Source organism: Leucoraja erinacea, chromosome 1 (genome assembly GCF_028641065.1).
Source record: "Leucoraja erinacea ecotype New England chromosome 1, Leri_hhj_1, whole genome shotgun sequence".
NCBI lineage: Eukaryota > Metazoa > Chordata > Chondrichthyes > Rajiformes > Rajidae > Leucoraja > Leucoraja erinaceus.
In genome coordinates, this window is record NC_073377.1 from 94,190,396 (window position 1) to 94,216,866 (window position 26,471).

The 26,471-nt window shown below is 41.1% G+C and overlaps 1 protein-coding gene across 1 annotated transcript in view; it reads left to right on the forward strand.

The window, feature by feature from the left end:
• Window positions 1-26,471, forward strand: part of LOC129712534 (collagen alpha-1(XXV) chain) — a 628,211-nt gene that overhangs the window by 376,650 nt on the left and 225,090 nt on the right. Inside the window, exons 3-4 of the mRNA XM_055661434.1 lie at window positions 2,145-2,189; window positions 22,920-22,927. Coding sequence (XP_055517409.1) covers window positions 2,145-2,189; window positions 22,920-22,927 — 53 coding nt within the window. The remainder of the gene's footprint in view (window positions 1-2,144; window positions 2,190-22,919; window positions 22,928-26,471) is intronic.

The window sequence follows — 26,471 nt, forward strand, 5'->3', positions numbered from 1 at the left end:
TGTGTAAATCCTAACTCAGGAGCTTAAAGCCCATGATAGAGAAAATGTTGAAAATATTCAAGATCAAAATGTCAAATGTGCAGACGATGAGAATAAAGCTTGAGGTAAGCATCGAGGATTTCATAAAAGAATAATCCAGTTTGACAATCTGCTTATAAATTTGTTGAAGAGTCAATAGAAATTGGTACAATTGCAAAGAAACTGAGATAACATCAATACCTTCTTCAGTGGCACAAATAAGTCAAAACACAGTTTTACTAAAAAAAGAAAAGATATATAGGATGCAAAGTTCTAAATATTCAGGTTAACATTTTTTATTGTAAAGTAAATAATTATTGTTTTATTAAAATACCCAACTTTACAATATAAGTTGTTCTACACTAGTAGAACATTCCCCCACAGATACTGCCTGATCCACTGTTTATCCAGCACTTTGTGTTTTGCTTAGGATTCCACCTTTTGATGTTTCTTGTATCTCCATTTTAACTGCATTCACAGTCCTTCTTTTAATGTCACTATCCTCCAGATTAAAAGGTTTGTAAATGATACATTACTTGCAGCATACAGTATGTAAGCAGCAGGTGGCACAACTAGTAGAACTGCTGCCTTGCAGCTCCATAGACCAGGTTTCATTTGATGCAGTCTGTGTGGTTGCATGTTCCCTCTGTGACTGCATGGATTTCCTCCACATACTCAAGTTTCTTCCCACATCCCAAACGCATGCAAATGGTTGCTTAATTTCCCACTGTTATATATCCCTGGTGTGAAGGTGGGTAGTAGAATCTGACAGGAGTTGAGGGAAATTTGGGGAAAATAAAATGGGAATAAGTTATCGGTGTAAGTTTAGGGCGTACAAGTTTAGGGGGGCACAGTGGTGCAACGGTAGAGCTGCTGCCACACATCGCTAGAGACCCGAGTTCTATCCTGACCTCATGTTTAGTCTGTATGGAGTTTGTACATTCTCCCTGTGACCGCGTGGTTCTTCTCCAGGTCTTCTGGTTTCCTCCAAAATTCCAAAGACATGCATGTTTGTAGGTTTCTGTAAATTGTTCCTAATGTGTAGGATGCAAAAGTGGGATAACAAGTGTATGGGTGATCGCAGGTCGGCATGGACATGGTGGGTTACCAGGCTGTATCACTGAACTTCAATGTATCACTTTCAGACTTTGTCTGTACTTGGGGTTTTCCCCTGCCCAATATCGTGCTGCATTATATCTAGATCACCAAAATTTGAGGAATATTTGTTAGTTGCAATTTAACCTCCATGAAGTAGTTAATGCAAGTTTCCAAAAAATACATTGTGAGGAATGTAGACAAGTATTATCCCTTTGCATTCCAACCCTCTTCACTATCATAATTCCCTTCTGTTCAAAATGCTGTAATTAGAATCATTTTCAAATTCTAATTTTGTTATGGATAAAATGTAACTAAGTTTGAGCAATTGTGGATATCTAGGAAAATATTTTGTTTTTCCACTCATTTTCGAACAGAACAAGATCTGAGACCATGATTGACTCCATCTACACCTCATGCTGCATTGGGAAAGCAGCCAACGTGATCAAAGACCTTTCCCACCCCAGACATTCTGTCTTCTCCCTGCTCCTTTCGGTCGAAAGAAACAGAAGCTTGAAAGCACACACTATCAGACTCAAAACAGCTACTTCCTCTCTGTTATCAGCTTTCTGAACGGTCTTTCCAGATAGATAGGATCTGATTGTCCTCTACCTCATTGTGGACATTGGACTTTTTCTCTGGAATTATTATGCTATAATGCTGGGAACTATATTCTGAACTCTGTATAATTCCCTTCACTCTATCTATTATATTTATGTTAGCCTTGATTTGTGTTTAGTATTATCTGATTTGATTGGATAGCAGGCAGAACAACACTTTCACTGTAGCTGGTTACACGTGACAATAATTAACTTAAACCTACACCAATGCCACAGGATCACAGGCCACAAAGGTACTTCCACACCCTTGTGGATAGTGCACAATTGTGGCCATTGAGGTACTCCCTGTGCTCTTTTGGATAGCATCTTATAAAAGATACTTGCAGAGCAATCCAGGACTGTATCCCTTCTTTGTCTAATAGGTATGTATTACGTGAGCAATACCTAATTCGTGCTTTGTTTTGTTTGTAGGACCTCCTGGAAAACGCGGCAGGAGGGGCAGAAATGGGGAACCTGGTAAGGACTGATATTGACATCAAAATCTTACCTTTCACTTCAGTATTTAATAATTTAATTGCAAGAATTGTCGTAGCAAGGAGTCGTGCTGGAAAGGGTACAGAGAAAATGTACGAGGATATTTCCACGACTCGAGAGCCTGAGCTATAGGACTTTATCACTTGGAGCGCAGGAGGATGAGGGGTGATCTTATAGAGGTGTACAAAATCATGCGAGGAATAGATCGTGAAAATGCACAGTCTTTTGCCCAGAATATGGGAATCGAGAACCAGAGGGCATAAGTTTAAGGTGGGGGGGGAGGGGGTGAGTTAGTAGGAACCTGAGGGGTAACACAAATGGTGGTGGATGTATGGAACAAGCTGCCGCAGGAGGTAGTTAAGGCATGCACTATTGTAACGTTTCAGAAGCATTTAGTTAGGTACATGGATAGGATAGGTTTAGTGAAATATGGGCCAACGCAAGTAGGTGGGACTAGTATAAGTGGGACATGTTGGTCGGCATGGGCAAGTTGGGCTGAAGGGCCTGCTTCTACACTGCATGACTCTCTATGACTAAGTTTCATATTATACGTTCTTGATCATAAATACAGGGTTTATTCAGCAGAGACGTAATAGCAACATCCCAACCTGGTTTAGTGTACTGGAAATGTGTTTGTGCATCAATCTGGAATTGGTAATTCAGTGAGTAAAACAGCTGCAATCCTTGGCATTAAAACCTTTCTTTTTTTTTTTACTTAATAAGACACACATTTAAGGCAATCTAAGCTAATGAGAAAAGATCTTTTACAAATTCCATCTGTGAATTTTGGAAAATATTTTAAGTAAAAACAAGGCACTTCAAAAATGTGTTTATTAGATATATAAAGCAAAGATTAAAAAGTAGGATAGCAGGTGTGAAAAGAGCTAAAGAGAACCATCAGCAACAATGGAGTGATCAAGAGAGTTATCACACTATACCATTGGAAAACATTACAACTTAATTGTGCACTGATTACCTCATACTGCCAGCTAGAGTCAGATTCAGTGCAGAATAATCATACACCTTTGATATACTTCTAAAATCAGCATACAATTGCAAGATACCCAGTGATTTTTTTTTTTCAAAAACACTAAATTGCCAATATTGACGAGAATTCTCAGCTGTGTTCCTTCAGAAGATACCGGATGTGTTTATCAGCATCCGTGAAGAGAGAAAGATAAATCATTTTACAGGTTACTGAAGAACATTAGAGATAAACTGATTTGAAGATGGGAGGGAAAGACAGGGAGGAGGAGAGAGCAAAAGGAAGAGTATGCCACAGGTTAATAGGCTGGAGGGATGGAACGGAAAAAGGAATGACAGTGTGAGATGAAAGATTATAAAAGAAAGTTGGTTTGATGGATAATAGACAATAGACAATAGGTGCAGGAGCAGGCCATTTGGCCCTTTGAGCCAGCACCGCCATTCAATGTGATCATGGCTGATCATCCCCAATCAGTATCCCGTTCCTGCCTTCTCCCCATATCCCCTGACACCGCCATTTTTAAGAGCCCTATCTAGCTCTCTGTTTAAAGCATCCAGAGAACCTGCCTCCACCGCCCTCTGAGGCAGAGAATTCCACACTCACCACTCTCTGTGAGAAAAAGTGTTTCCTCGTCTCCGTACTAAATGGCCTACTCCTTATTCTTAAACTGTGGCCCCTGGTTCTGGACTCCCCCAACATCGGGAACATGTTTCCTGCCTCTAGTGTGTCCAACCCCATAACAATCTTAACCTTAACAAGATGTAATGGGGAGTAACAGAATCTTTATGTGTACTACCCAAAGGCATATGCCTAATTGGGTAAAAATCTACAAAAAGAACACTGGAAGTGTTCATTAAGTGCTGATGGGTGGTGCAGTGATACAGCTGGTAGAGCTGCTTCCTCACAGCACTAGTGACTGGGTTTTGATCCTGACCTCAGGTGCTGTCTGCGTACAGTTTGTATGTTCTCCCTATTTCCTCGGGATGCTCTGGCTACCTCCCACATCCAAAAGACATGCAGATTTATAGGGTGTTCGGCCGAGGTAAATTCCCATTAATGTGTAGGGAGTCGTTGAGAAAGTCGGTAACACAGAACTAGCATGAACATGTGATTGATAGTCGGCATAGACTCGATTGGCCGAAGGGCCTGTTTCCATGCTGTATCTTTCAATCAATCTTTCAATCCAAAATGATTAAACTTGGGTGATGAGTGCAGAAGGCTGTGATGTACTGTTTCTTCAGATTCTACAGTTTCATTGACACAGTGCAGAGGGGAAGTGCCCAGTGATTCGTATGGGAGTGAGACAATCAAAGTGATGAGCAACTAGGTCATGCTTGTGGCTGCCTGGAGTTGTTTCTTAAAGCAATCAGCCAACCCAAACTTAGTTCCCCAATATAGGGAGATCTTTTCACATCACCAACTATACTGAAAGAAATGCATGTAAATCACTTTGAACCCTGGACAGTGGGAAAGGAGGATGTCAAATAGCACAGATAGACACAAAACTCAGCAGGAAATGCAGCATCTCTGGAGAAAAGGAATGGGTGATGTTTCAGGTCGAGCCCCATCTTTAGGCTGATGTGAAATGGCGTGTTGCATTTCCTGTGGCTGCATAGGAAAGTGTTATAGTGTGAAGGGGCATGGTATTGGTGGATTTGCAAGAGTGAGCCACAGCCCATGGAAAAAGTTTATAGTTTCTAGCTCCTGAATTGTTTCTTCAGTTATTTCTCAATAGGAAAAAAAGACACAAACTGCTGGAGTAACAGCGGGTTAGGCAGCATCTCTGGAGAACATGGATAGATCCAGAATCAGAATCAGAATCAATTTATTTGTCATTTGGACCCCTGGAGGTCCAAACGAAATGCCGTTTCTGCAGCCATACATAACACACAAATAGACCCCAGACACAACATAATTACATTTAACATAAACATCCATCACATGACTGTGATGGAGGCCAAATAAACTTATCTCTCCACTGCACTCTCCCCCCCCCCGATGTCAGAGTCAAAGTCATAGCCCCCGGCTGGCGATGGCGATTGTCTCGCGGCCATTAAAGCCACGCCGGGTGGTGCGAGGTCGCACACCGGGTCTTGGTGTTGGTGCCCCCGGTGTGCGCTCGCAGAGTCCACGGCCATTCCAGCCGCGCGGGGCAGCGGTGTCAGGCCCCGCTCCAGGAGCTCTTCGACCCCGCAACTCGGGCGGGAGAAGTCGCCGCCGCAGAAGCCCTGAAAAGCGGTCTCCCTCCAGGGAGCCGTGGGCTCGGCGCCGTCGTCCACAGACCTGTAGAGAGCCTCCGACTCTCCGGCAGCAGCAGCAGCAGCAGCAGCAAACAGAGCAGCAGCGCCACCGCTCCGGACCCGGCCAGCTCCGCGACAGGTGAGTCGACACCTGAGTCCCCGGTCTCTTCCTGTTGGAGGCCGCTCCTCGTTACGGCCTCAACGACGACCGATGAGACCCGACGAGAAAAGGTCGGGTCTCAGTGCAGGGAGAGATTCAAAAAGTTTCCCCCCCCCCTCCCACCCCACCCCCACCCCCCCCACACACACACACCCCAACATAAAATAACAAAAACTACACAGAAACACAGACAAAAAATAATAAAAACGCGGACAGGCTGCAGAGGCCGCTGCTGGCCAGAGCCGCGCCGCCTACCGGCATTTCCTTCTTCAGACTGCAGAATGCAGACCCTTCTAGCTGTCTGAAGAAGGGCCTGACCCAAAACACCTATCCATGTTCTCCAGAGAAGTTTCCCAACCCACTGAGTTATGCCAGCACTTTGTGTCTTTTTTTGTAAACTAGCACCTGCAGTTCCTTGTGTCTACATCTCAGTAAGTTGTTTTCCAATTTAAAACTGTATTCACACCATTCAGAAATCATGATTTTTCATGTTCCAACATCACCATTCACTGCATAATTATTTGTTTGTTCTTTTTAATCAACATGCTACTTTTTTGCAAAATGAAATAATCACGAATTAGATGATGATATTTTATACAATAGAATATTGTCCTGGATTGCTTGTGTTAGAATGTGCAATACACTGGTTAGTATTTAATTAATGGTTCTGAAATGTGGAAGATTACCAAATCTTCCAGCCACAGCTATGTTCTTTATTTAGCACAGATATAATAAATTTAGATCCCAACATGTTGCAATAAGGCAGTGAAATCTGATTTATCTGAACCATATTCATTTGCAAATCTACATTATCCTAAATCTCAATCTACTAAATCACTGTGCTGAGTGAAAATTGATTACAAAGCAACAATAAAACATGATAGAATATTGAGAAACCATCAATCAGTAATATGTTAGTGTCTGAGTGAAAATCTGTTTCCCATGTTTTTACTTCTGAATTAATAAGAATGTACATTACGGATAGATTGATCAGGATGGGCTCATGCTGACTGAATCTGAAGAAGGGCCTCAACCCGAAACATCACCTATCCATGCTCTCTAGAGATCCTGCCTGACCTGCTGAGTTACTCCAGTACTTTGTGTCCTCACTGAAGTTTGGAAAGGTGGCAGGTGATCACAGTAAACGGATGGAGATTTGCATGGCAGATGCTGGAAGGCTGTTTCCTTTAGGAGTGCAGGCAACAAAGGGCTTAGTCTTGGGAAAAGGAATCAGCTATTGGAGAGTGAGTTGTGCAAAAGACCGCTGGGTATCCAAATGACTCTACCCGAGAGGACAATGCATGCTCAGCTATTGACTACATTCAAGGCTGGCATTGATTGACTCTTCGACTTTCAGGATATCAGGGGATATGAAGATGGGGAAGTAGTGTTGAGATTGGAGATCAGACACAACCCTGAGAACCTAATTCTCAGGAATCCCTACTTTGTGGCAGTTAAATAGAGCAGAATTATCAGCACTGTCTAAGGTGGTTGACATAAAAGGTCCTGGGAAAGTCTTTTATGTTTCTTATTTTTCTTGTGTAATTAAAGGTAGCTAGTGAATCTGAACAAAGAGTTTAGTTCAGGAGCAAGAGAGCAGCTCAGTAGGCACCGAAGATGCCAAATACTGAGCTGATTCAGCTCCAGGTATCATTTCACTGCCTTATTGCAACATGTTGGGATATAAATTTATTATGTCTGTGCTAAATAAACAACATAGCTGTGGCTGGAAGATTTGGCAGACCCAATCAGTTCTGCTCAACTAACACACTCATCCACCTGATGGAACTTGCCCACACCAATAACAAGTTTTCTTTACACTCCTCTCACTATTTTCATGCCAAAGGTGTAGCAGTGGCTCGCATGGCCCCAGCTCTGCCTGTCTTTTTGTTGATTACATTGAACACTCAAAATGTGCTCCTGCACTTTCCCCCATTCTTTCTCCATTACATCGACAACTGCATTGGGGCTGCATCCTGCACCCATGCAGAACTCATTGATTTAATTAATTTTACCAATACCTGTCACCTCTCTTCCCATTGTCGATCTCTCGATCAACATCATAGGGACAAACTATCGACTGACGTCAACTGCAAACCTACTGACTTCTACAGCTGCCTTGGTTCTTGCATCTTGCAAGGGCACCATCCCATAATCTCAGTTTGTCTGTCTCTGCTGCATCTGCTCACAAGATGAGACTTTCCTCCATATGAATCCACTTTGTTTCTTTCTTTATGTCTTTCACCCTTTAACTCCCAACTCGGCAATTCCTATATACAAGAATCCCTCCGTTGGTGGCAGAGAATTCCAATATATAGTCCTATCAATGCAGATTTCTCTCCTTCCCTAAACCCCTCCTCTTTGCTACTTTTAGTCCTGCCATAAAGAACGTCATCGTAACTTATGCTACAATCAGTGGGCCAGTTCCCTTAATCCTGCCCCCATTACTCTGCTACCACAAAGTTGTGATTCTGCTGTACATTTACAGACCGTACTCCTCTAAACTTTAATGAGTGTGTTGCTGGAGTTGCCACCATGCCTAGGAGATGGCTTGCGTTTGATGAATTGTGAACGAATAATGGGCAAAAATGTATGAGCTTGCAAATGGAACATATACTTAAATACCCAAAACAGATGGTAAATGTTCTAAGATGCTGAGAGAAACTTGTGCTAGAGAGCCATTTGCCAAGGTTATGTTTTTCAGACCAGAATGGGTAAATGTAGCATCTAGTACATTTAAAAAAAAGGCTATAAGACCATAAGACATAGGAGCAGAATTAGGCCATTTCGGCCCAGCAGGTCTGCTCTGCCATTCGATCATGGTTGATCTATTTTTCCCTCTCAACCACATTCCCCTGCCTTCTACCTATAACCTTTGATGCCCTTACTGTTCAAGAACCTATCAATCATCTGCTTTAAAAATACCAATGATTTGACCTTCACAATTCCACAGAATCATCACCCTCTGGCTAAAGAAATTCCTCCTCATCTCTATTCTAAAAGTGCATCCTTATTTTACTGAGGCTGTGCCCTTTGGTCCTAATCTCTTCCACTGATGGAAGTATCCTCTCCACATCAACTCTATCTACACATTTCAGTATTCGGTAGGTTTCAATGAGAATCTCCCTCCCCTCCCCTCATCCTTCTAAACTCAAGCCAGTACAGGCCATAACCATCAAATGCTCTTCATACATTAACCCAGTTATTCCCGGGATCATTCTCATGAACTTCCTCCGGAACCTCTTCAACAACAGCTCATCCAAAACTGCTCACAATATTCCAAATATGGCCTGACCAGCACCTTATAGAGTGGCAGCATTAGATCACTTGAGGAATCCTGCACCTGCACTCCTAAATCTCTTTGCACCTCCAATTTCTGAATCCTATCACCATTTTAAATAATGGGAAGAGGATTCCCTGAGGAACACCACTAGTCACCGGCAGCTAACCAGAAAAGGCCCACTTTATTCCCACTCTTTGCCTTCTGCCTGTCACCAATCTTCTATCCATGCTAGTAGCTTGCCTCACATGTCATGGGCTCCTATCTTGTTTAGCAGCCTCATGGGTGGGCACCTTAGCAAACGCCTTCTGAAACTCCTGTTCTGACCAAGGTAACTACAGCCCATTAGCCTGATATTGATCATTAGTGTAATTAAGGAATCTTTTTCAAGCCAAAAAGGATGTGTTATCTGATCAACTAAATAGAAAAGAAGAAATACACCCAAAACAAAAATGTTACTTGGTTTCTTCACGGTCCTAATGTAGTTTATTTGGACTTTTAGAAACCCATTAGAATTATACACAATTAACTTCTACTGAATTTTACTAATGAAAAGAAGCATGTTATCTAAATGGTGAGCAGTTGCAGATTATTGAGGTGCAGAGGCGTCTCGACGCCCTAGAGCATGATTTGCAAAAGGTTCTTGCAGAGGGACAACAAGTAATTAGGAAAGCCAGCAGAATGAGGGAAATTGAATAACAAAATAGGGAGGTTATGCATCAGCTATGCAGCACATTGATCAGTCTTTATCTGCAGTACTGCGTACAGTACCAGTCTCCTCATTTAATGTAGTGGAAGCAGTTCAGTAAAGGCTCTCCCGACTGCTACCTGCAACGGGTGGATTGCTGTCTGTGGAAAGTTTGGCCAAGCTAAGTTTGGATCAATTGGAGTTTTTCTCAAGTGAGAGGGCACGTGATTAAAACAAATAGGATCCTGGGGGGATCTTGAATATGGACAGGATGTTTCCTTTTGTGGGGGTGGCACAGTAGCACAGCGGTAGAGTTGCTGCCCCACAGCGCCAGAGACCCGGGTACAATTCTGACTGCAGGTGCTATCTGTACGGAGTCTGGTCGTTCTCCCCATTACCGCATTGTTTTCCTCCGGGTGCTCTGGTTTCTTCCCACGCTCCAAAGACATGGCGGTTTGTAGGTTAATTGACTATGGTAAATTTGTAAATTGCCCCTCGTGTGTGGGATAGTGCTAGTGAACGGGGTGATCGTGGTTGACGCAAACTCGGGCGTATGCGCCTGTTTCTGCGCTGTATCTCTCAAGTCTAAAGTAATGTCTAAGGTATCTAGAAATGGGTGTCACGGATTTGTTTAAATGTAGTTACTTTATTAAGGTAGAGTGAAGTGAGTTTGCTTTTACAGAGTCCTAAATCTTTGTAATTCTCTCCCCAAATGACAATTGAAGCAGAGTCTGAATATTTTGAAGGCAGAAGTAGATAGATACTTGATTATACAAGGGATGAAAGGTTACACTAGGGATGTAGTGTTGAGGTTTCTGCCAGATCATTGAATGGTGGAGAGTGCAGAGGAGCCAAATAGTACATTCCTGCTCTTAGTTCAAATATTTATTTGTATGTTCATATATAAACTAAACGCCGCAAACACCCACAGACAGAAAATAATTGGATAAGAAGCAAGTTAAAAAGGTAGGAATAGGCTCATAAGAGGGATGAAGATTCCTGGTACTCAGTAGCAGGAGTTCCTGTAGGCTTTTTCCTGGCAGGAATTTGTGGAACAGGAGGAATTGGTATTTTTAGCTATTTCTCTACAGACTTCAACATCCCAGCAGAGAGCCCTGGTGGGAAACCCAGACAACTGTTTCTAATCTATATTAATGATGTGGGTACCAAAATCAAACGCTAACTTGACACAGGAAGAGTAGCGGAGCCAAAGAACATACTTGCAGACTGGGCTATAAATTTCTGCAGAGAACAGCTCCCTCTGTGCCACTCCAACTTGACGAAATCACATCAGAAGCTATGTCGTTGAATGCAAAGAGGATTCCTCCTCCACTTCAACCATCATTCACACCAGCATGTTTGGAGCAGCTCCAAGGACATTCTCTGCTAGTTTTGGCCATGTGAATGGGCATGAAAATATAACAAATTGAAACGCTAACGTATGATGGTGTTAAACAATGCAAGACTAGAATTAGTAATTGGGGTACAAATGGAATAGTGTAGGAAGGAACTTCAGATGCTGGTTTACACAGAAGATAGATACAAAATGCTGGAGTAACTCACTGGGTCAGCTTACAACCCAACTGTATGGTATAAATATTGATTTCTCTAATTTCAAGTATCCCTTGCATTCCCTCTCTCTCTGTCCCTCCCACACCCTAATCATCCTGCTTTTTTTTTATTGTTTGTGTCCCTCGTTATCACATCCACCACAGCTAACAATGGACCATTGTGGGCTCCTTGGCTATTGGTGCCGGCTCGGATTTGATTTGCACCTTTTCATACCTTTAGTTTCCCTCTCCCCTGAAGAAGTCTGAAGAAGGGTCTCAACTCGAAACGGCACCTGTTCTTTTTTTCCAAAGATGCTGCCTGACTTGTTGAATTACTCCAGCATTTTGTGTATATCTACAAATGGAGAAGAGGCAGCCCAAGACAGGGACATTCTTCATTTTCATCTTTTAGACCACCGATGACCAAACTTATCATATTTCACAAGGAATAGGCAATTGAACCTATAGAGTCTATACCTGCTCCGCATCAATCCTATTCCTCCTGTTATTTTCCTGTCATCTCTTCTCTCTCACAACCCCATCAACTCCCCCGGATTCTCCTTCCACTCACCTAAAATAGGAGTGATCTACAGTAATAAATGAACCTATCAACCATCCTGTCTTTGGGATGTTTGAGGAAACTGGAGCACCCAGGGGAGAACAGTAACTGGGAGACTGTGCAAACAACATACAGATGGCACCTAAAGTTAGGATAGAATCCAGGGTGCTGGAATTGTTACGATGAAGCAAACTCAAAGCATGCACTGGAGGATGTATGACAATGCTAAGCAAATCATGTTAATGAAAAGGCTTCAATTTTAGGATTACAGCCCAAGTCTTGTTGCACAGTAACGCTAACCACTGTGTCAGTCTGGGAGGGCTATTGTTGGCCTTCCCTGTGTTTTGAATTGTCCGTGCATTCCCATGTGGTTTGCCCCCAGGAGCACAGCATGACTGGCACAAGGCTGCGGACTCTCAGAGAAGAGGTTGCAAATGCTCCTGGAGGTTGCAGGAGCCATGTGTGCCTTGATGATTCAAGTGCTCTTCACGGTACTTGCTAATTGTTGTGAGAATATCTATCTATTCTCCCTATCTATTCTACCCAGGCTGCTCATAATTTTGTACGCTGTTACCAGATTCTCTTCACTTTTCCTTCACTCCAAGAAAAAACAAACCAGCCTTATGCAGTCTCTTCTCATAATTGAAATGCTAAATCCCAGGCAATATCTCGTTAAATCTGGTTTACAGCTTCTTCAGTGCAATCACATCCTATAGAACAGTCACCAGAACTGCTCACAGAGAGGATGGTAGGTTCTGGTTTCATGGATCTACTGGCACTGCCCATGAATAATCATTGAATGCCCATGTTTCTGGACTTCTGCCAAGCAGATCATTTGATCCTTTCAAGGGTTCAAAGAATCCTTTGAACATGATCATCCATGGCAATGGTGGACAAAATGGAAGAGGTAATATTGACCATCACAGGGTTTCTAATTCTTACTAGTTCTGATGAAAGCTCTCTGGGCTAAACCATTAACTTTATTTCCAATGGATGCTGCCTGACCTGCTGAGTATTTCCAGCAATTTCTACTTCTATTTCAGATTTCCAGGCATCCGTAGTTGTTTAGCTTCAAGAACATGTTAGCTTGTAGGTTCAGGTTAATTATAATTGTTGGTAAATAAATGGAAATATCAAACTTTTAGCAACTTCTGAGGCCTGTAGAGCAGATGATAGGATATGGTGTTCATTAATTGTGTCAAGGTGCCCTTTTCAACATTGGTTCCCGATCTTGGGGCTTAATTCCAAGTGTTGATGTTCAGGATCATTTGCTCTCACTGCCTTCTGAGTATTTATTTGGAGTACGTTAGTTTATGAATAAAGGACTCTTGGTTCCTCTGCTTCCTTGCCCTCCAATGCACCCAGTCATAGAAACATAGAAACATAGAAATTAGGTGCAGGAGTAGGCCATTCGGCCCTTCGAGCCTGCACCGCCATTCAATATGATCATGGCTGATCATCCAACTCAGTATCCCGTACCTGCCTTCTCTCCATACCCCCTGATCCCCTTAGCCACAAGGGCACATCTAACTCCCTCTTAAATATAGCCAATGAACTGGCCTCAACTACCCTCTGTGGCAGAGAGTTCCAGAGATTCACCACTCTCTGTGTGAAAAAAGTATTTTCATCTCGGTTTTAAAGGATTTCCCCTTTATCCTTAAGCTGTGACCCCTTGTCCAGTCGCATTCACTCTCTCCCATGATGGATTGTCCAGCTTCACTTTGGAGGGTCATCGAATTCTCAATGATTTGCCGAGTCCACTAGTAGCGTTTTAAAACTTTTATTCAAACACAACGGTTATACGACAACAGAGCCAAGCATTAATATATCCACAGACCTTAACTAAAAAAAAAGAACCTTAACTAACAAAACAAAGAAACTGTAACTAAAGGACTGAAGACTGAACATGACTAGTAGATGAAAGATATTCAACTAACATTCTTACAGAACAGAATATAGAATACACTGCGGAAAAACAAGCTTCCTTATCTATATAGAGTGATTGATGCCCTTTGAATAAAGCCATCCAGGATGGAAGCTGCAGGGGTCCTGGCTGACTCCTCACTGTACTTCACAGACACATAGCTTTTGCAGCCCCCATCTTATTGGAAACAACAATCCTGGAAGGCTCATTCCTTGTAATGTGCAAGCTCCCACACTGTGGCAAGCCTGCCATCACCGGCTCCAGCCCCAGGCTGCTTCCATCCAACAGGTGCACGTACGACTAAGCACTGCCAGGGGGTATTAGCTGGTTCTAGATGGAGCTGCTGGATGCTTCACCTGTGGCCAATGAGCAACATGGTTACTGCTGGGTGGATGTTATTATCACGATTAGCTGGCAGCTCTTCAGCTTGAAGATAGTGTGCTTTCCCCTGGGTGTGTGGAGATCAATAGTGCACCAGAGTCCCTACTCTAGTTTTTGGGTTTGACTCTCACTTGGTTCTTCCACATAAAAGGCATCAGGCAATTTTTCTTTTGATTCTCATTCTCATAAGGTGAGAGGGGAATGATTTATAGTGAAAGGAGAAAAACCTCCTTGAGGAGAAACATTTTCACACAAGGGTGGCGAATGTATGGAACGAGCTGCCAGAGGAGTCTGAAGAAGGGTCTCGACCCAAAATGTCCTTTTCTCCAGAGATGCTGCCTGACCCGCTAAGTTACTCCAACATTTTGTGTCTATCTACCAGAGGGAGCAGGTACTGTCACAGCATTGAAAAGACAATTAGACAGGTACATGGATATGAAGGGTTTGGGAGGATATAGGGCAATTGGGGGCAGGTGGAACTAGTGTAGATGGGGCACCTTGGTCAGCATGGGAAAGGTGGGCCATAAGCCTGTTTCCATGCTGTATGACTATATGGCCCTGTGACTCTATTTGCAAGGCAGTGTGAGCAATGCAGACTTTCACTAACCTGGCCTCACTGCTGCTGTCAGACTACAATGAGTCCAAATTCCATGTGGGGCTTAATGCACTCCACTAAAAGAAAATTCCAGACAATATCAAAGGCTCATTCCCAATGCCGCCAGAAATGTTGAAGTAGCATTGCAATTTCTCTCCCCAGAAGCTAAGGTAAACCATAAAATATAATAAAAGGCTGGAGCCCTCTCTCCCATCATAAATAAGCTTGAAATATTAGTTCCCATTTGCGGCACTTTGATAGTGTCCAGCAGGGACAACAGCTAAAGTGCCTTGAAAATGAAAGTAATTGAAAAAATGTGCAGATGCCACCTCACAAAGTGTAGGGTTTAATGAGGAGTGTTTTCATAAGCTGAAATTGAAAGGCAAACTGCCTCATAGTGATGAAAGGTGAGTTCCGATGGGTCAGGAGACTGTGCCACTTCCCCTTCCCTCCCCCTCCCCTCCCCCGCCATGAGCAACAAGAAGTAAGAGGATATGTTTAGTTTAGTTTAGAGATACAGCACTGAAACAAGCCCATCGGCCCACCGAGTCCGTACCGACCAGCAATCCCCGCACATTAACACTATCCTCCACGCAATAGGGACAATTTACACTTATGCCAAGTATACAAGCCAATTGGCCTACATACCTGTACGTTTTTGGAGTGTGGGAGGAAACCAAAGGTCTCGGAGAAAATCCAACGCCGTCACGGGGAGAACGTACAAATTCTGTACAGACAACACCCGTAGTTGGGATCAAACACGGGTCTTGCAAGCGCTTTAAGGCAGCTACTCTACTGCTGCGCCACCGTGCCGCCAAAAGTAAACTTTTTATTGGCTGTTACCGAGGTTAAGTGGCAAGGTTAAAAATAAATTAAATTTTGCCATCAAGATGAAGTCAAGCACATTCGCTACATTGAGGGTTAAATCACTGCTTCTGAACAAAAGCGCTTTCAATTATTGTTGGCATGGCCTCAATTTGGACGTGTCTAGCAGGGAAACGGATTATTCAGGTCAATTGTCTGGTACTTGCTATTGAGTTTCAACACCAAAATGTGTAATTTGCTGTTACTGCATTAGAAAATAACACTGATTTTAAAAAAAATGAGCATTTCGTTAGATTTGTTCTATTTCAAGTTCAGGGGGGAAAACACCACCGCAGGTTTGATATAATTGCTTAAATATCCTAAAGTAAAGCACGAGCTCTATTTTTTTTCTGTAAAAGCAAATACAAAAATTTGGCAATCAAAAAAACTGCAGATGCTGGAAATCTGAAATAAAACCAGAGGACACAACTCAAGAGGATGGGTCAGACAATTTCTGTTCAGGGCAACAGTTAACGTTTCAAGTCTGGGACCCTTCATCAGAGCTGAGAAACAGATTATTCTAGATAGAAGCAAAGATGGAGGAGGACAATGGGTAGAACAAAGTGAATTCTCATCCCACCCTTTCAACAATTCAAAGGGATCATTATTTTTGCCACCGCATGGACCCAACAGTCTATTTTGGGACTCAACCCAAACTACTCCAATCGCCTTGCCGCCACAAATGCTGCCTGAGCTGCTGAGTTCTTGGAGCACTTCTTCCAATCTAATGGACTGCATTCGATGTTCAGAAGGTGACCTCCTTGACACTGGAGAAACCAAATGCAGATTCAGTAATCTATTTGAGGAGTACTTGCATTTAGTGACCCTGAGCTTCCGATTACATGCCACGTTGATTCACCATCTCCACACTCGGGCTGCTGAACTGTTCCAATGAGGTCCAGTGCAAGCTCAAGGAATGGCATGTCATCTTTAATCAGGGCATGCAGAGCAAATTCTCCAACTTTAGATGATTCACTCTTTTGTGTCAGAACTGGTCCATTTTTGTCTGGCATTCTTTCCTTTTCGTTCTCTTTCATTTGTATAATTTGGGCTATCGGCATGCAGCCTGATTACACTATATCACATAGTGGTCACAACCTAAGCAACACATTGTACAGGGAAAGGAACTGAACTGTCCTTTGACAGCCATATTACTTCACCCTATATAAGAATTTCCCTTCGTTCCACCCTTGCCTTCCCCACTTGCAGATGAGGTGCAGCAAAATTGCAAGCTCAGGACTAAAGGGCCTGTCCCACTTGGCAATTTTTTCGGCAACTGCCAGCGTCATTGACTGAAGTATCAGGGTCGCCGAAAGATTTTGAACATTTCAAAATCCAGCGGCGACAAAAAAATGTTGCGACACTTGAGGAAACGCCGCACGTCAACAGTCAAGACTTTTTCAGTGACCTGATATGTCAGTCAATGATGCTGGCAGTCGCCGAAAAAATCACCAAGTGGGTCAGGCCCTTTAAGCTCTCCCCCACCATTAGACACGACTTTAGAGATACAGAGTGAAAACCCTTCGGCCCACGGAGTCTACGCTGACCAGCGATCACCCCATACATTAGCACTATCCTGCACACTAGGGATAATTTACAACTTTTACCTAAGCCAATTAACCTACAAAGCTTTTTTTTCTTGTGCGGGTGGAAACCGGAGTACCTAGAGGAAACCCACATGGTTACAGGGACAGTGTATAAACTCCGTACAGACAGCACCCATAGTCAGGATGAAACCCGGGTCTCTGGCACTGTAAGGCAGCTACTCTACTGCTGCGCTACCATGCCACCCCTCCCCACCTTCTCTGCTACATGGATCATTCTTTCAGTTCTGATAATGTCCCAGATCAGTTCTCTTCAGAATTTGCCTCTTTAGCTTTGTGTATATATCTTCATAAAGCTCTCTGTACCTGACCTTCTGTTGTACCTTGGGCACGATGATGTCTCTCCTTATTCTTCCAAATTATCTCTTATACGCACTGTGCCAACATTTCTACTGTTACATGCTTATCTGTTTCACAGTCCAGACAATGCTCAACTGAAGTCGGCTTCTTTTCTTCTCAATCAAAACAGCCTCTGTTGATGAAATTAATGTTTTGGTTCGAGACCCTGCATCAAGATGGAGGGCATAAAGTGGAGATGGTACAACAGTAAAACTATTATTCCTGAGACTCAATTTCCACATCTCTACATTTAGAGTCTGTCGCCTATCTCTTTCCCTCACTAGATGCTGACTGACATGCTGAGTTCCTTATGTAACTTGATTTTTGTTCCAGATTCCAGCATCTGCATCCTCAATGTTTATTATTTTGTCTACGTTTTGCCTCATCTGCAAACTTTGAAATCATTCATGCATCCACGATTGACTAATTCATTGCTATATACCAACAGAGAGCGATGGTTGTAATACGGATCACTGACAACACTACCTCACACTTCCTTCCAGTCTGAAAACATCTGTTCACCATTATTCTCTGCTTTCTGGACATTAGTCAATTTTGTAACCATGCTGTTTTTGTCTTTCTAATCTCATTTGCAGAGATTTCACCTTTTCAATCCTTCGGTTTCATTAACATGTCGTAAATTGTGAGGAGAAACAGGATTTAATTTTCCTCGAAAAGAGGGAAATGTGGCTCTTGTGTCCCCTCAGTCCAGTCGAGAGTTTCTGAGCAAACACTGGGAGAATCTACAGTTCACTGCTTGCCCTGAAGCACTGAATGTTAGTCGTGGCCTTTAAAACAAACAATTCTTTTCTCGCGCACAACAGCTGGGAAAATGATTGAGACATTCACATGTTGGACTTGATACAGACAAAAGACAGGATAAAGCAGATTTCTTCATGGTGTTTTTCTTTAAATCAGCTGAAATAACATCATTAGATTCAGTAATTCTGGAACTCTGTTCTGTTGAGTATTCAGTATTTCTATTGGAAACCACCCGATATTTAACCATCCACTCCCTGGCACCTTTGTCTTTTAGCTTTCATGGTGTGATGATAACTTTGTGTAAATGCCCACCAAAGTAGCTCCAAAAACTAGAAACACGGCGATGGAAAGACAATACATAGGTTCGTGTAGTGATAGAAAAGATAATCAGGACGTCTAATTGAATAATGACTCTATTTATACAGTGTTTGATTAGAAGTGGGTGCAGAAATTATGCCGTTTATGATACATGCCTATGATACTAGGTCAAGGTCAGTTTATTGTCACATGTACCAATTAAGGTACAGTGAAATTTGAATTACTATAGGTAAATACATGGCATATACAGTATGTAGACATAAGACACTGCAGATGTTGGAATCTGGAGCGTAAGAACCCAGTAGGTCAAACATATCGGTGGAGGCAAAGGGATAGTTGATTTTGGGTTGAGACCCAGCATCAAGAACCGTATATAGTCTGAAGAAGGATCTCGATCCAAAATGTCACTTACACCTTTTTTCCAGAGATGCTGCATGACCCACTGAGTTACTCCAATTTTTTATGTCTATCTTCAGTTTAAACCAGCATCTGTAATTCCTTCCTACTCATATAGATGTTCCCATTTCACAATCTAACCACACTGCATGTGGGCACATGCATCATACATATATATCCTGTGTATATATGGTGCATGTACACACCTGCAGTGCGGTTAGATAATTAAATAAACCAGTTGCACAAATTCTTATTGCTCACTGTCTCTCCATGTTAGTCTTATATACTCTGAACTGGATGGCTTCAAAAGAAAGAACACGTGCACACATGTATGTTATAAATTGACAGCAAATTGTCAAATCTGTTGATGAGTATCTGTAAGCAGCTCATGGGATGAATCTGGGGAAAAAAATAACTTGGTTTAACTTTGACACCTTATGCCAGGATTAGTTTAAGACATAAGCAAACAATGATAATCAGGTAAAATCCAGTGCAGAATGAAGACCAATGCGCACATGTCCTCCAACAGAGGCGACGTCAGCGTAAGGGCAGGAGCAGGACAAAATGGATGCCAAGACTCATGCCGGATATGTGGAGATGCAGAATACTCATGATCAGGGGTACTGGCCTTTTAGATAGAGACAAAGTGCTGTAGTAATTCCGCGGGTCAGGCAGCATCTCTGGAGAAAAAGCATGTGTGACCTTTCGGGTAAGGGCCCTTCTTCAGACTGGCCTTTTATATCATACATGGAATCCATGGAGGTTTTTCTGGGCGCCTTCTTAGACTACATACTGTGTGATTAGTTTGTGTTGTGGTCTAATTGATTCAGTCAAAGTTAATAAACACATTGAATCTCACCTTTGAACTTGTATGGAAAATTGTGCTGTCTGTGGAGATAACAATGAGTAGCACTCAGGAAATTTGTCCAAATGCAACTACAAATGTAACTGCAATTTATAGTCTTAGAATCTATAAGGATATTGCCAGGAATTAAGGGGCTGAGCTATAGGGAGAGGTTGGGCTGGCTAGGACTGTATTTCTCGGGACGTAGGAGGATGACAGGTGATCTGATAGAGGTGTATAATATCATGAGGGGAATAGATAGGGTGAATGCACAAAGTCATTTATCCAGAGTAGGAGAATCAAGAACCAGAGGTTTAAGGTGAGAGGGGAAAGATTAAATAGGAAACTGAGGGGCAACTTTTTCACACAGAACAAACTTCCGGAGGAGATAATTAAGGGGGAAACAATAACAATAGACAATAGACAACAGACAATAGGTGCAGGAGTAGGCCATTCGGCCCTTCGAGACAGCACGGCCATTCACTGTGATCATGACTGATAATGAATGAATGAATGAATGTATAATGAATGTATGAATGAATGAATGAATGAATGTATGAATGGATGAATGAATGAATGAATACGTTTATTGGCCAAGTATTCACATACAAGGAATTTGCCTTGGTGCTCCGCCCACAAGTGACAACATGACACACAGTGACAATTAGGAATGACAAATACAACATTATGCCCCCCCCCCCCCCCCCCCCCCCCTTTCTGCCTCCCCCCCCTCTGCCCCCCCTCCCCCTCCCCTCCCTCTCAGGCAGCATTTTTGGGGAAATAGGATGCATGATGTTTTTCTGGTCGGGACCCTTCCCAACTCAAAATATCACACATCCATTTTCTTCAGAGATGTTACCTGAATGCTGAGTTACTCCAGCACTTTGTGTCTATCTTAAATCCTATTGTGGCCTGATGGATTGTCAAAGATATTTGCTAGAATTTGTAACAGTGCTAATGACACAATGTGAGTTAGCAATGAAGGGATAGAAATCGAGTTAGTCTGCAGAACAGCAAGCACCATGCAAAAATTATGTACAAAGAGTGTGGGAAGTGAATCTTTGTAGTTCACTTCAGTACGCAAGTTGGAATTTGGGTGTAATGCTTTGAATTATGGATTGGAAGCCATTATCAACAATGGAGCAGTGTAACAGGTAAACTGAGAAGATTATTTTTTAGAATAAATTCACAGTGGACATCCTGATATTGTGAGAAAGGATACAATAGCCACAGGATTGTTTTTTGGAAGATTAAATAGATATCTTGAAGAGTCTGTAGGCAAGTTTACTATCTGTCAAGATTACACGATGAATGTGGGTACACCTTTTCAGGGTTGGAAATGTTTAATGAGATGTTTTGAAAGAGTAGAAATTGAACACTGAGATGGGAAATTATAACATCTTTATACTCGAAACATGCTGGATCCAGTTTTACAGCAAAGAATTGATGCATTTTCCCATTTCATGGTCATTAGAAGATCTCTCAGATAAGGGTGACATTTTATTTATTTCCATTTGCGAAATAGTTTAGTATTAAACATACAATTTTTTAACCAGATCATCCAATGTCAAATTGTATGCCTGAGAGATCAGTAAAATTATCCAAAAATTAATTATTATTATTATTATAAGGGTGCTCATGTTTAACAATGAGACATCAGTGAGAAAAAGTTTTGCTCAACCATACGACAATCCGACATTCAACAAGAGGTTTATGCTCCTATTGAGTCACAAGATTCTAGATTGCAGAATACTCAGAATGCAATGAAACTTGAAGTGCACCGAATCTTGAGTTATAATTCAAGTCATGGAGAGAAACAAATCAAACAACATAAATTTGTCATTTGGAAATAGGTTGTTAGAGTGATAATTAAAGAATTGTACAATGAGATATCTTGTGAAAATTAGAAATAAACTCCTAAACGCACACTCAAGCAACCTATTTCCAGCAAGAGGTATAAATGAAAATGTTGAGAGAGACACAAGGAACTGCAGATGCTGGAATTTTGGGAAAAACACAACATGCTGGAGTTACTCGGTGGGTTGGACAGCATCTGTGGAGGGAATGGACAAGCAATGTTTCAGGTCTAAAATCCTTCTTCAGGCTGATTCAAACTGTTCAGTCTTAAGAATGGTCCCATCTCGAAACGTTGTCTGTTCATTTCCCCATATATGCTGCGATTCACCAGCACTTTGTGTTTCGTAAAAGAAAATATTGAAGAGTTATTGTGAATTATTTATCATAATTTTCCTGAATTTATTTTAATAAAAAATGGCCCAGGACTCAACCAAATTCAGACAAGAAATTAAAGCACTTGGGGAGGGTGTGGTTTGGGTGGGAAAGGATGAGTTACAGCCTGCATTGTCAATATAAGCAGATTTATTACAGCCTGTGCTGTGAATATAAGCAGATTTAGCAGACTGTGATGACACATCTCCTCCCAGCCTGCCTCCATTTGATGCCTAATTCAAAACCAATATGATGGATTTTATTATTTCACATTGCTGATGTTACTCCTACTGACTTAAAAAGGAGGTGAAAACAGCAGTTGGCAACAGAGTAGATTCATTATTTGGCGGAAAAATAATTTCCCACTTCCCTATTGTAGGTGAAAAATCATCCCTGACATTGGCTTATTATGTCAGAAACTCACACGTACACTTATTGATATTGAAAATGTGTAGGAATCTCTTCCATTTGAGATAATGGTGTTAGACGATACTTCCTGCGCTTGTGTGTGTATTCGGAAAATGACATTCTATTTTTGTCGAAAAGTATGTTTTTGTTAAAAGCTCACCAGGAATAACGATATAAGAAATAGTTGTTTATATGATGACCCTTTCTGTACTATTTTAGTGGAAGTATTTAAAATAATTGAGTCAATGGCCATGTTAAGTAATGGCTATCATGATTTCAACACACGTTTGTTCATAAATATTAGCAATTGTAATTTCTTAGGTTATATAAATAGGAGAACGGCTTAGTAAAACATTATAAACATTTTATGGAGTAATTGATTCTTATTTGGACCTTCTGGGCTCCACAATAGAGAGCTGAATTCAAATTATGCCGGTGGTAAGGAACATCACCATATGTTTTGGTAATTAACAAAACATGGAAGTTTGCAGCTTTTCTTTTGTCTCTGAGCCTTCTACTTTTGAAATTATATTTACATTTCTGCTGTTCTCCTGACTAAAGATGCTTTTTGTCTTTTGCTTTACAGGACCTCCCGTAAGTACAATTGCTCTCCGGTGTCCGATGAAAGTCATCAAGATAAGAACTTTTCTTATTATTTTAACAAGAGGAAAATTATGCAGGGACTCATTAACATACCGTCAAAGCTATCTAATTATCTGCAATTGGAGATACAAATGAATCATTCATATTTTTTGAACCCAGGTTTAATTATAAATCATCTGGAATCAGCATGGCATAAGGTTCCTTAAATGGTTTAAGGTCTGTTTCTTAATGGTTTCTTCCTATTTCAATTATGACTTTCAACACTGGTCCAGTGCAATATAGCCAATTCAGCATCCAGTGATATTGGTATTTAAATATTCTGTTTATTTAATTTATTCTGTCAATTTTCTTAAAACAAATTTAGAGGAACTGATTTAAGGAGGATTCTGGTATTGCTGTTTTTGTAATGCAAATATTTAACAATTTTGGCTGTTTTGTGTGGAAAATGTCTCTTCTCACAGGTGAAAGAATGCTAACTTTTATGTAAAAATACGAATTGTGTCACTTTTTCTGCACCTCAGATTAGTTATGTTCAATTTGCTGATGCTTGTTAAATTTGAAATTGATTTTTTCGAAGAGGCCCAGCACAGTTCTCAGCAATGCTGAGTTTTAAAATTGCCTCTCAGACAAAATATTTTTATTTTTCAGTAACCCAAAAAAGTAAATGTTTTTTTAAAAACATACCTTTCTGATTTTGTGAAAAATAACAAACAGAAAAAAAATCTTCCTTGACTAGTCCCTCGCGTGGCTGTCACCATCACATAGCAATCAATGATCCCTCTTGTTATTCATCGACTGTGAAATTATGGTGTCATCAAGTCAAAGAAATACGTTTTCTGCTGAGAAGAACAGACTGCCTTTCCTCCTCAATCCATTCTATAATTGGCCACATTCAGACAATACACAGTAATCCAAATAAACATTGTTCTACAAATTTGAAGCACAAAAACCTTAGTGTGGGAACTTTCATTAGCAGTGAATGATTTCAATGCATTAATAGAAAACCAACCTGTTCAGATGTAGTAGACGGCATTAATTCTATGTGTCTGCACTGAAAGTCTTGAATGCAACGTGTTACCTTATATAATTTGAAATAAGGCTGTGGTACCCATCCATTACCTCATGTTTCCTAGCAAGAGATTACCACTAAGTGCCTATTCAAATGAGACGATGCTACTGTGTAAGACTTTTGTCCATTGGTTTTGTAACTCGCTGTCTTGACAAGTCCCTGGCTTAAGCTCACATGATCACCGGTAAGCGTTGAATATTGTGCAAAAGAAGAGGTAATGCCAAAAATAACAACACCCTGGGGATACAAACTTCAGGTGGCCTCTGAAACTGAGACTTTGTAAAGCTGGGGAGATTAAATTGGAAGTTCAAGTAAAATAAAGAAAGAAAAAGCTATACTCTCAAATTTGTCTTGAAAGATATGGAAAGGTAAATATCAGCAACTAAGTAAATCAGTTTGTAATAATGCAGACCAATATTAATAACAAAAATGTTCTGATGTTTACTGCAAAATAGTAGTAAGTGCATTTGTGTTTGAAGCAATTAAATAACAAATACATTCATGTTTGTAGCAATATAAATAACAATTTGTATTCAGATTAAATTTATTTGATCATTATTTATCTTATGTATGGGGCAGCGTGGTGGCACAGCAGTAGAATGGCTGCCTTCCAGTGCCAGAGACCCGGGTTCTGACAATGGGTGTTGTTTGTACGTTCTCCCCGTGACCACGTCGGTTTTCTCCGGGTGCTCCGGTTTCCTCCCATACTCCAAAGACCTATAGGTTTGTAGGTTGAATTGGCTTTGGTAAAATTAGTAAATTGTCCTTAATGTATTAGGATAGTGATAGTGTACGGGAATCACTGGTCATCGTGGACTCGGTGGAATAAAGGGCCTGTTTCAGCACTGTATCTCTAATCTAAACTAAACTATTACCCCCATACAGATCACTGCTTTTGTTAAAAGATAAGTTTCTAACTGTTCACTCGAGTTACCCGGCACAGTTTCAATATTCTCTCTTATTCTGGGGTGGATAAGAAAATCAAATTCCAAAGTCTAAGAATTCTGAAAAGATATACCTTAAATTAAAAGTCAATATGTTTGCATATTATAATATAGTTAGTTGAGGATTCTATACATAATTAGCAGAAGAAGGAGGTCTACAAATAGATTGCAGTGGTGATGAGAATGGACAGAAGTATTATCCTCAGTTCAGATGGTTTTAAGTTCTGTGGAAATTCTCTCATATTCAGTCAAAATTTTCCAGATCATTCCAAACATCCAGAAAAATGATGTTGTTAAGGATGGTCTTTTTGATGCTTAGGAAGTTTTCCCAACATTATTGCAAGATACTAGGAGGCATTTTGCAGCTATTGTTACTGTAGTTCAATAATGTGCCAATGACACAGTAATATTATTAGTTGAACAGTATAAAACACCAGGTAGTATTAAAGTTAAAGCTCCCAAATTCCTCCTCTGCACTTTGACAGAAAATCTTTAGCTGTTGGCTGTGCATGCATTTTCTCAACATTTCTGCTGATATAACAAAAAAATCTGAAAAAAAGCAACATAAATTCCAGACATTGGTTAAATAATAGGCCCAGTGTGGCTGCTAAGGAAATAAAAAAAGGTTTTATTCAATAATTTAAAAGATCTATGTGGAAAACCTACAGCTGAATGATATAAAATACAAATATTCAAAAATCTAAGAATCAGGTGATGAGTTGATCTGTCATCTTCATCTTATTCTTCTTCTTCTTGCGTGTGGCGTTCACAGCCTAAATGTAGGTCATAGGTAGACCAGTTTGTAAGTTTGTGCACGTCGGGGTTTGCATTGGTCGAAACAGGGTGGACCACGTGAAGATTGCAATCTTCCACCCCAGTTGATCTGTGATGCTTCATTAACGTATAATATACAAGAAAACGTCCACTTATGGAGCATCTTCTGTGATGTAGGACATTCTAAAAGGTTTCCCGAACAGGAGCATGGTGAGATATTGCCTAAAGAACACAGAGGCCCTGCGTGTTTGAAGCATCAGTGATGGCTATATACAGCATATTGTACCTATCTTATAGCATGCAGAATTCCTAATTCAATTTTGAAAGTTATTTTACCTTAATCGAAGGGCTGATTTGTATGGATATTATTTCTATTGAGTTGGCTAACTGAAACGTTACCTACTACCATATATTGTAAAGTAATGAACAGTATTCTATCTCACCAGTTTATTCTATCTCACCAGACTCCGCTGGGTCTATTTTAGATATCCTGCTGCTTTCAGGGCTTGTAACACAGACATGAAATCTCTTGATGATGCCCATATGTGGGGTAAGGTAACAAGGTAGTGAAAAATAGCAGCCAAAGAGATCTGGATAATGCAGCAATGAGAAGGTTTTACTATATATCAGTATAAAGCAATTTCCAGCTATGCATGTTTTCTCTAGCAAAGATGGACATTGGGTTTCTACAAAAAAACATTGACATTTGACTGAAAATATTAAGTCAGTGGGAGCCTATTACCATCAA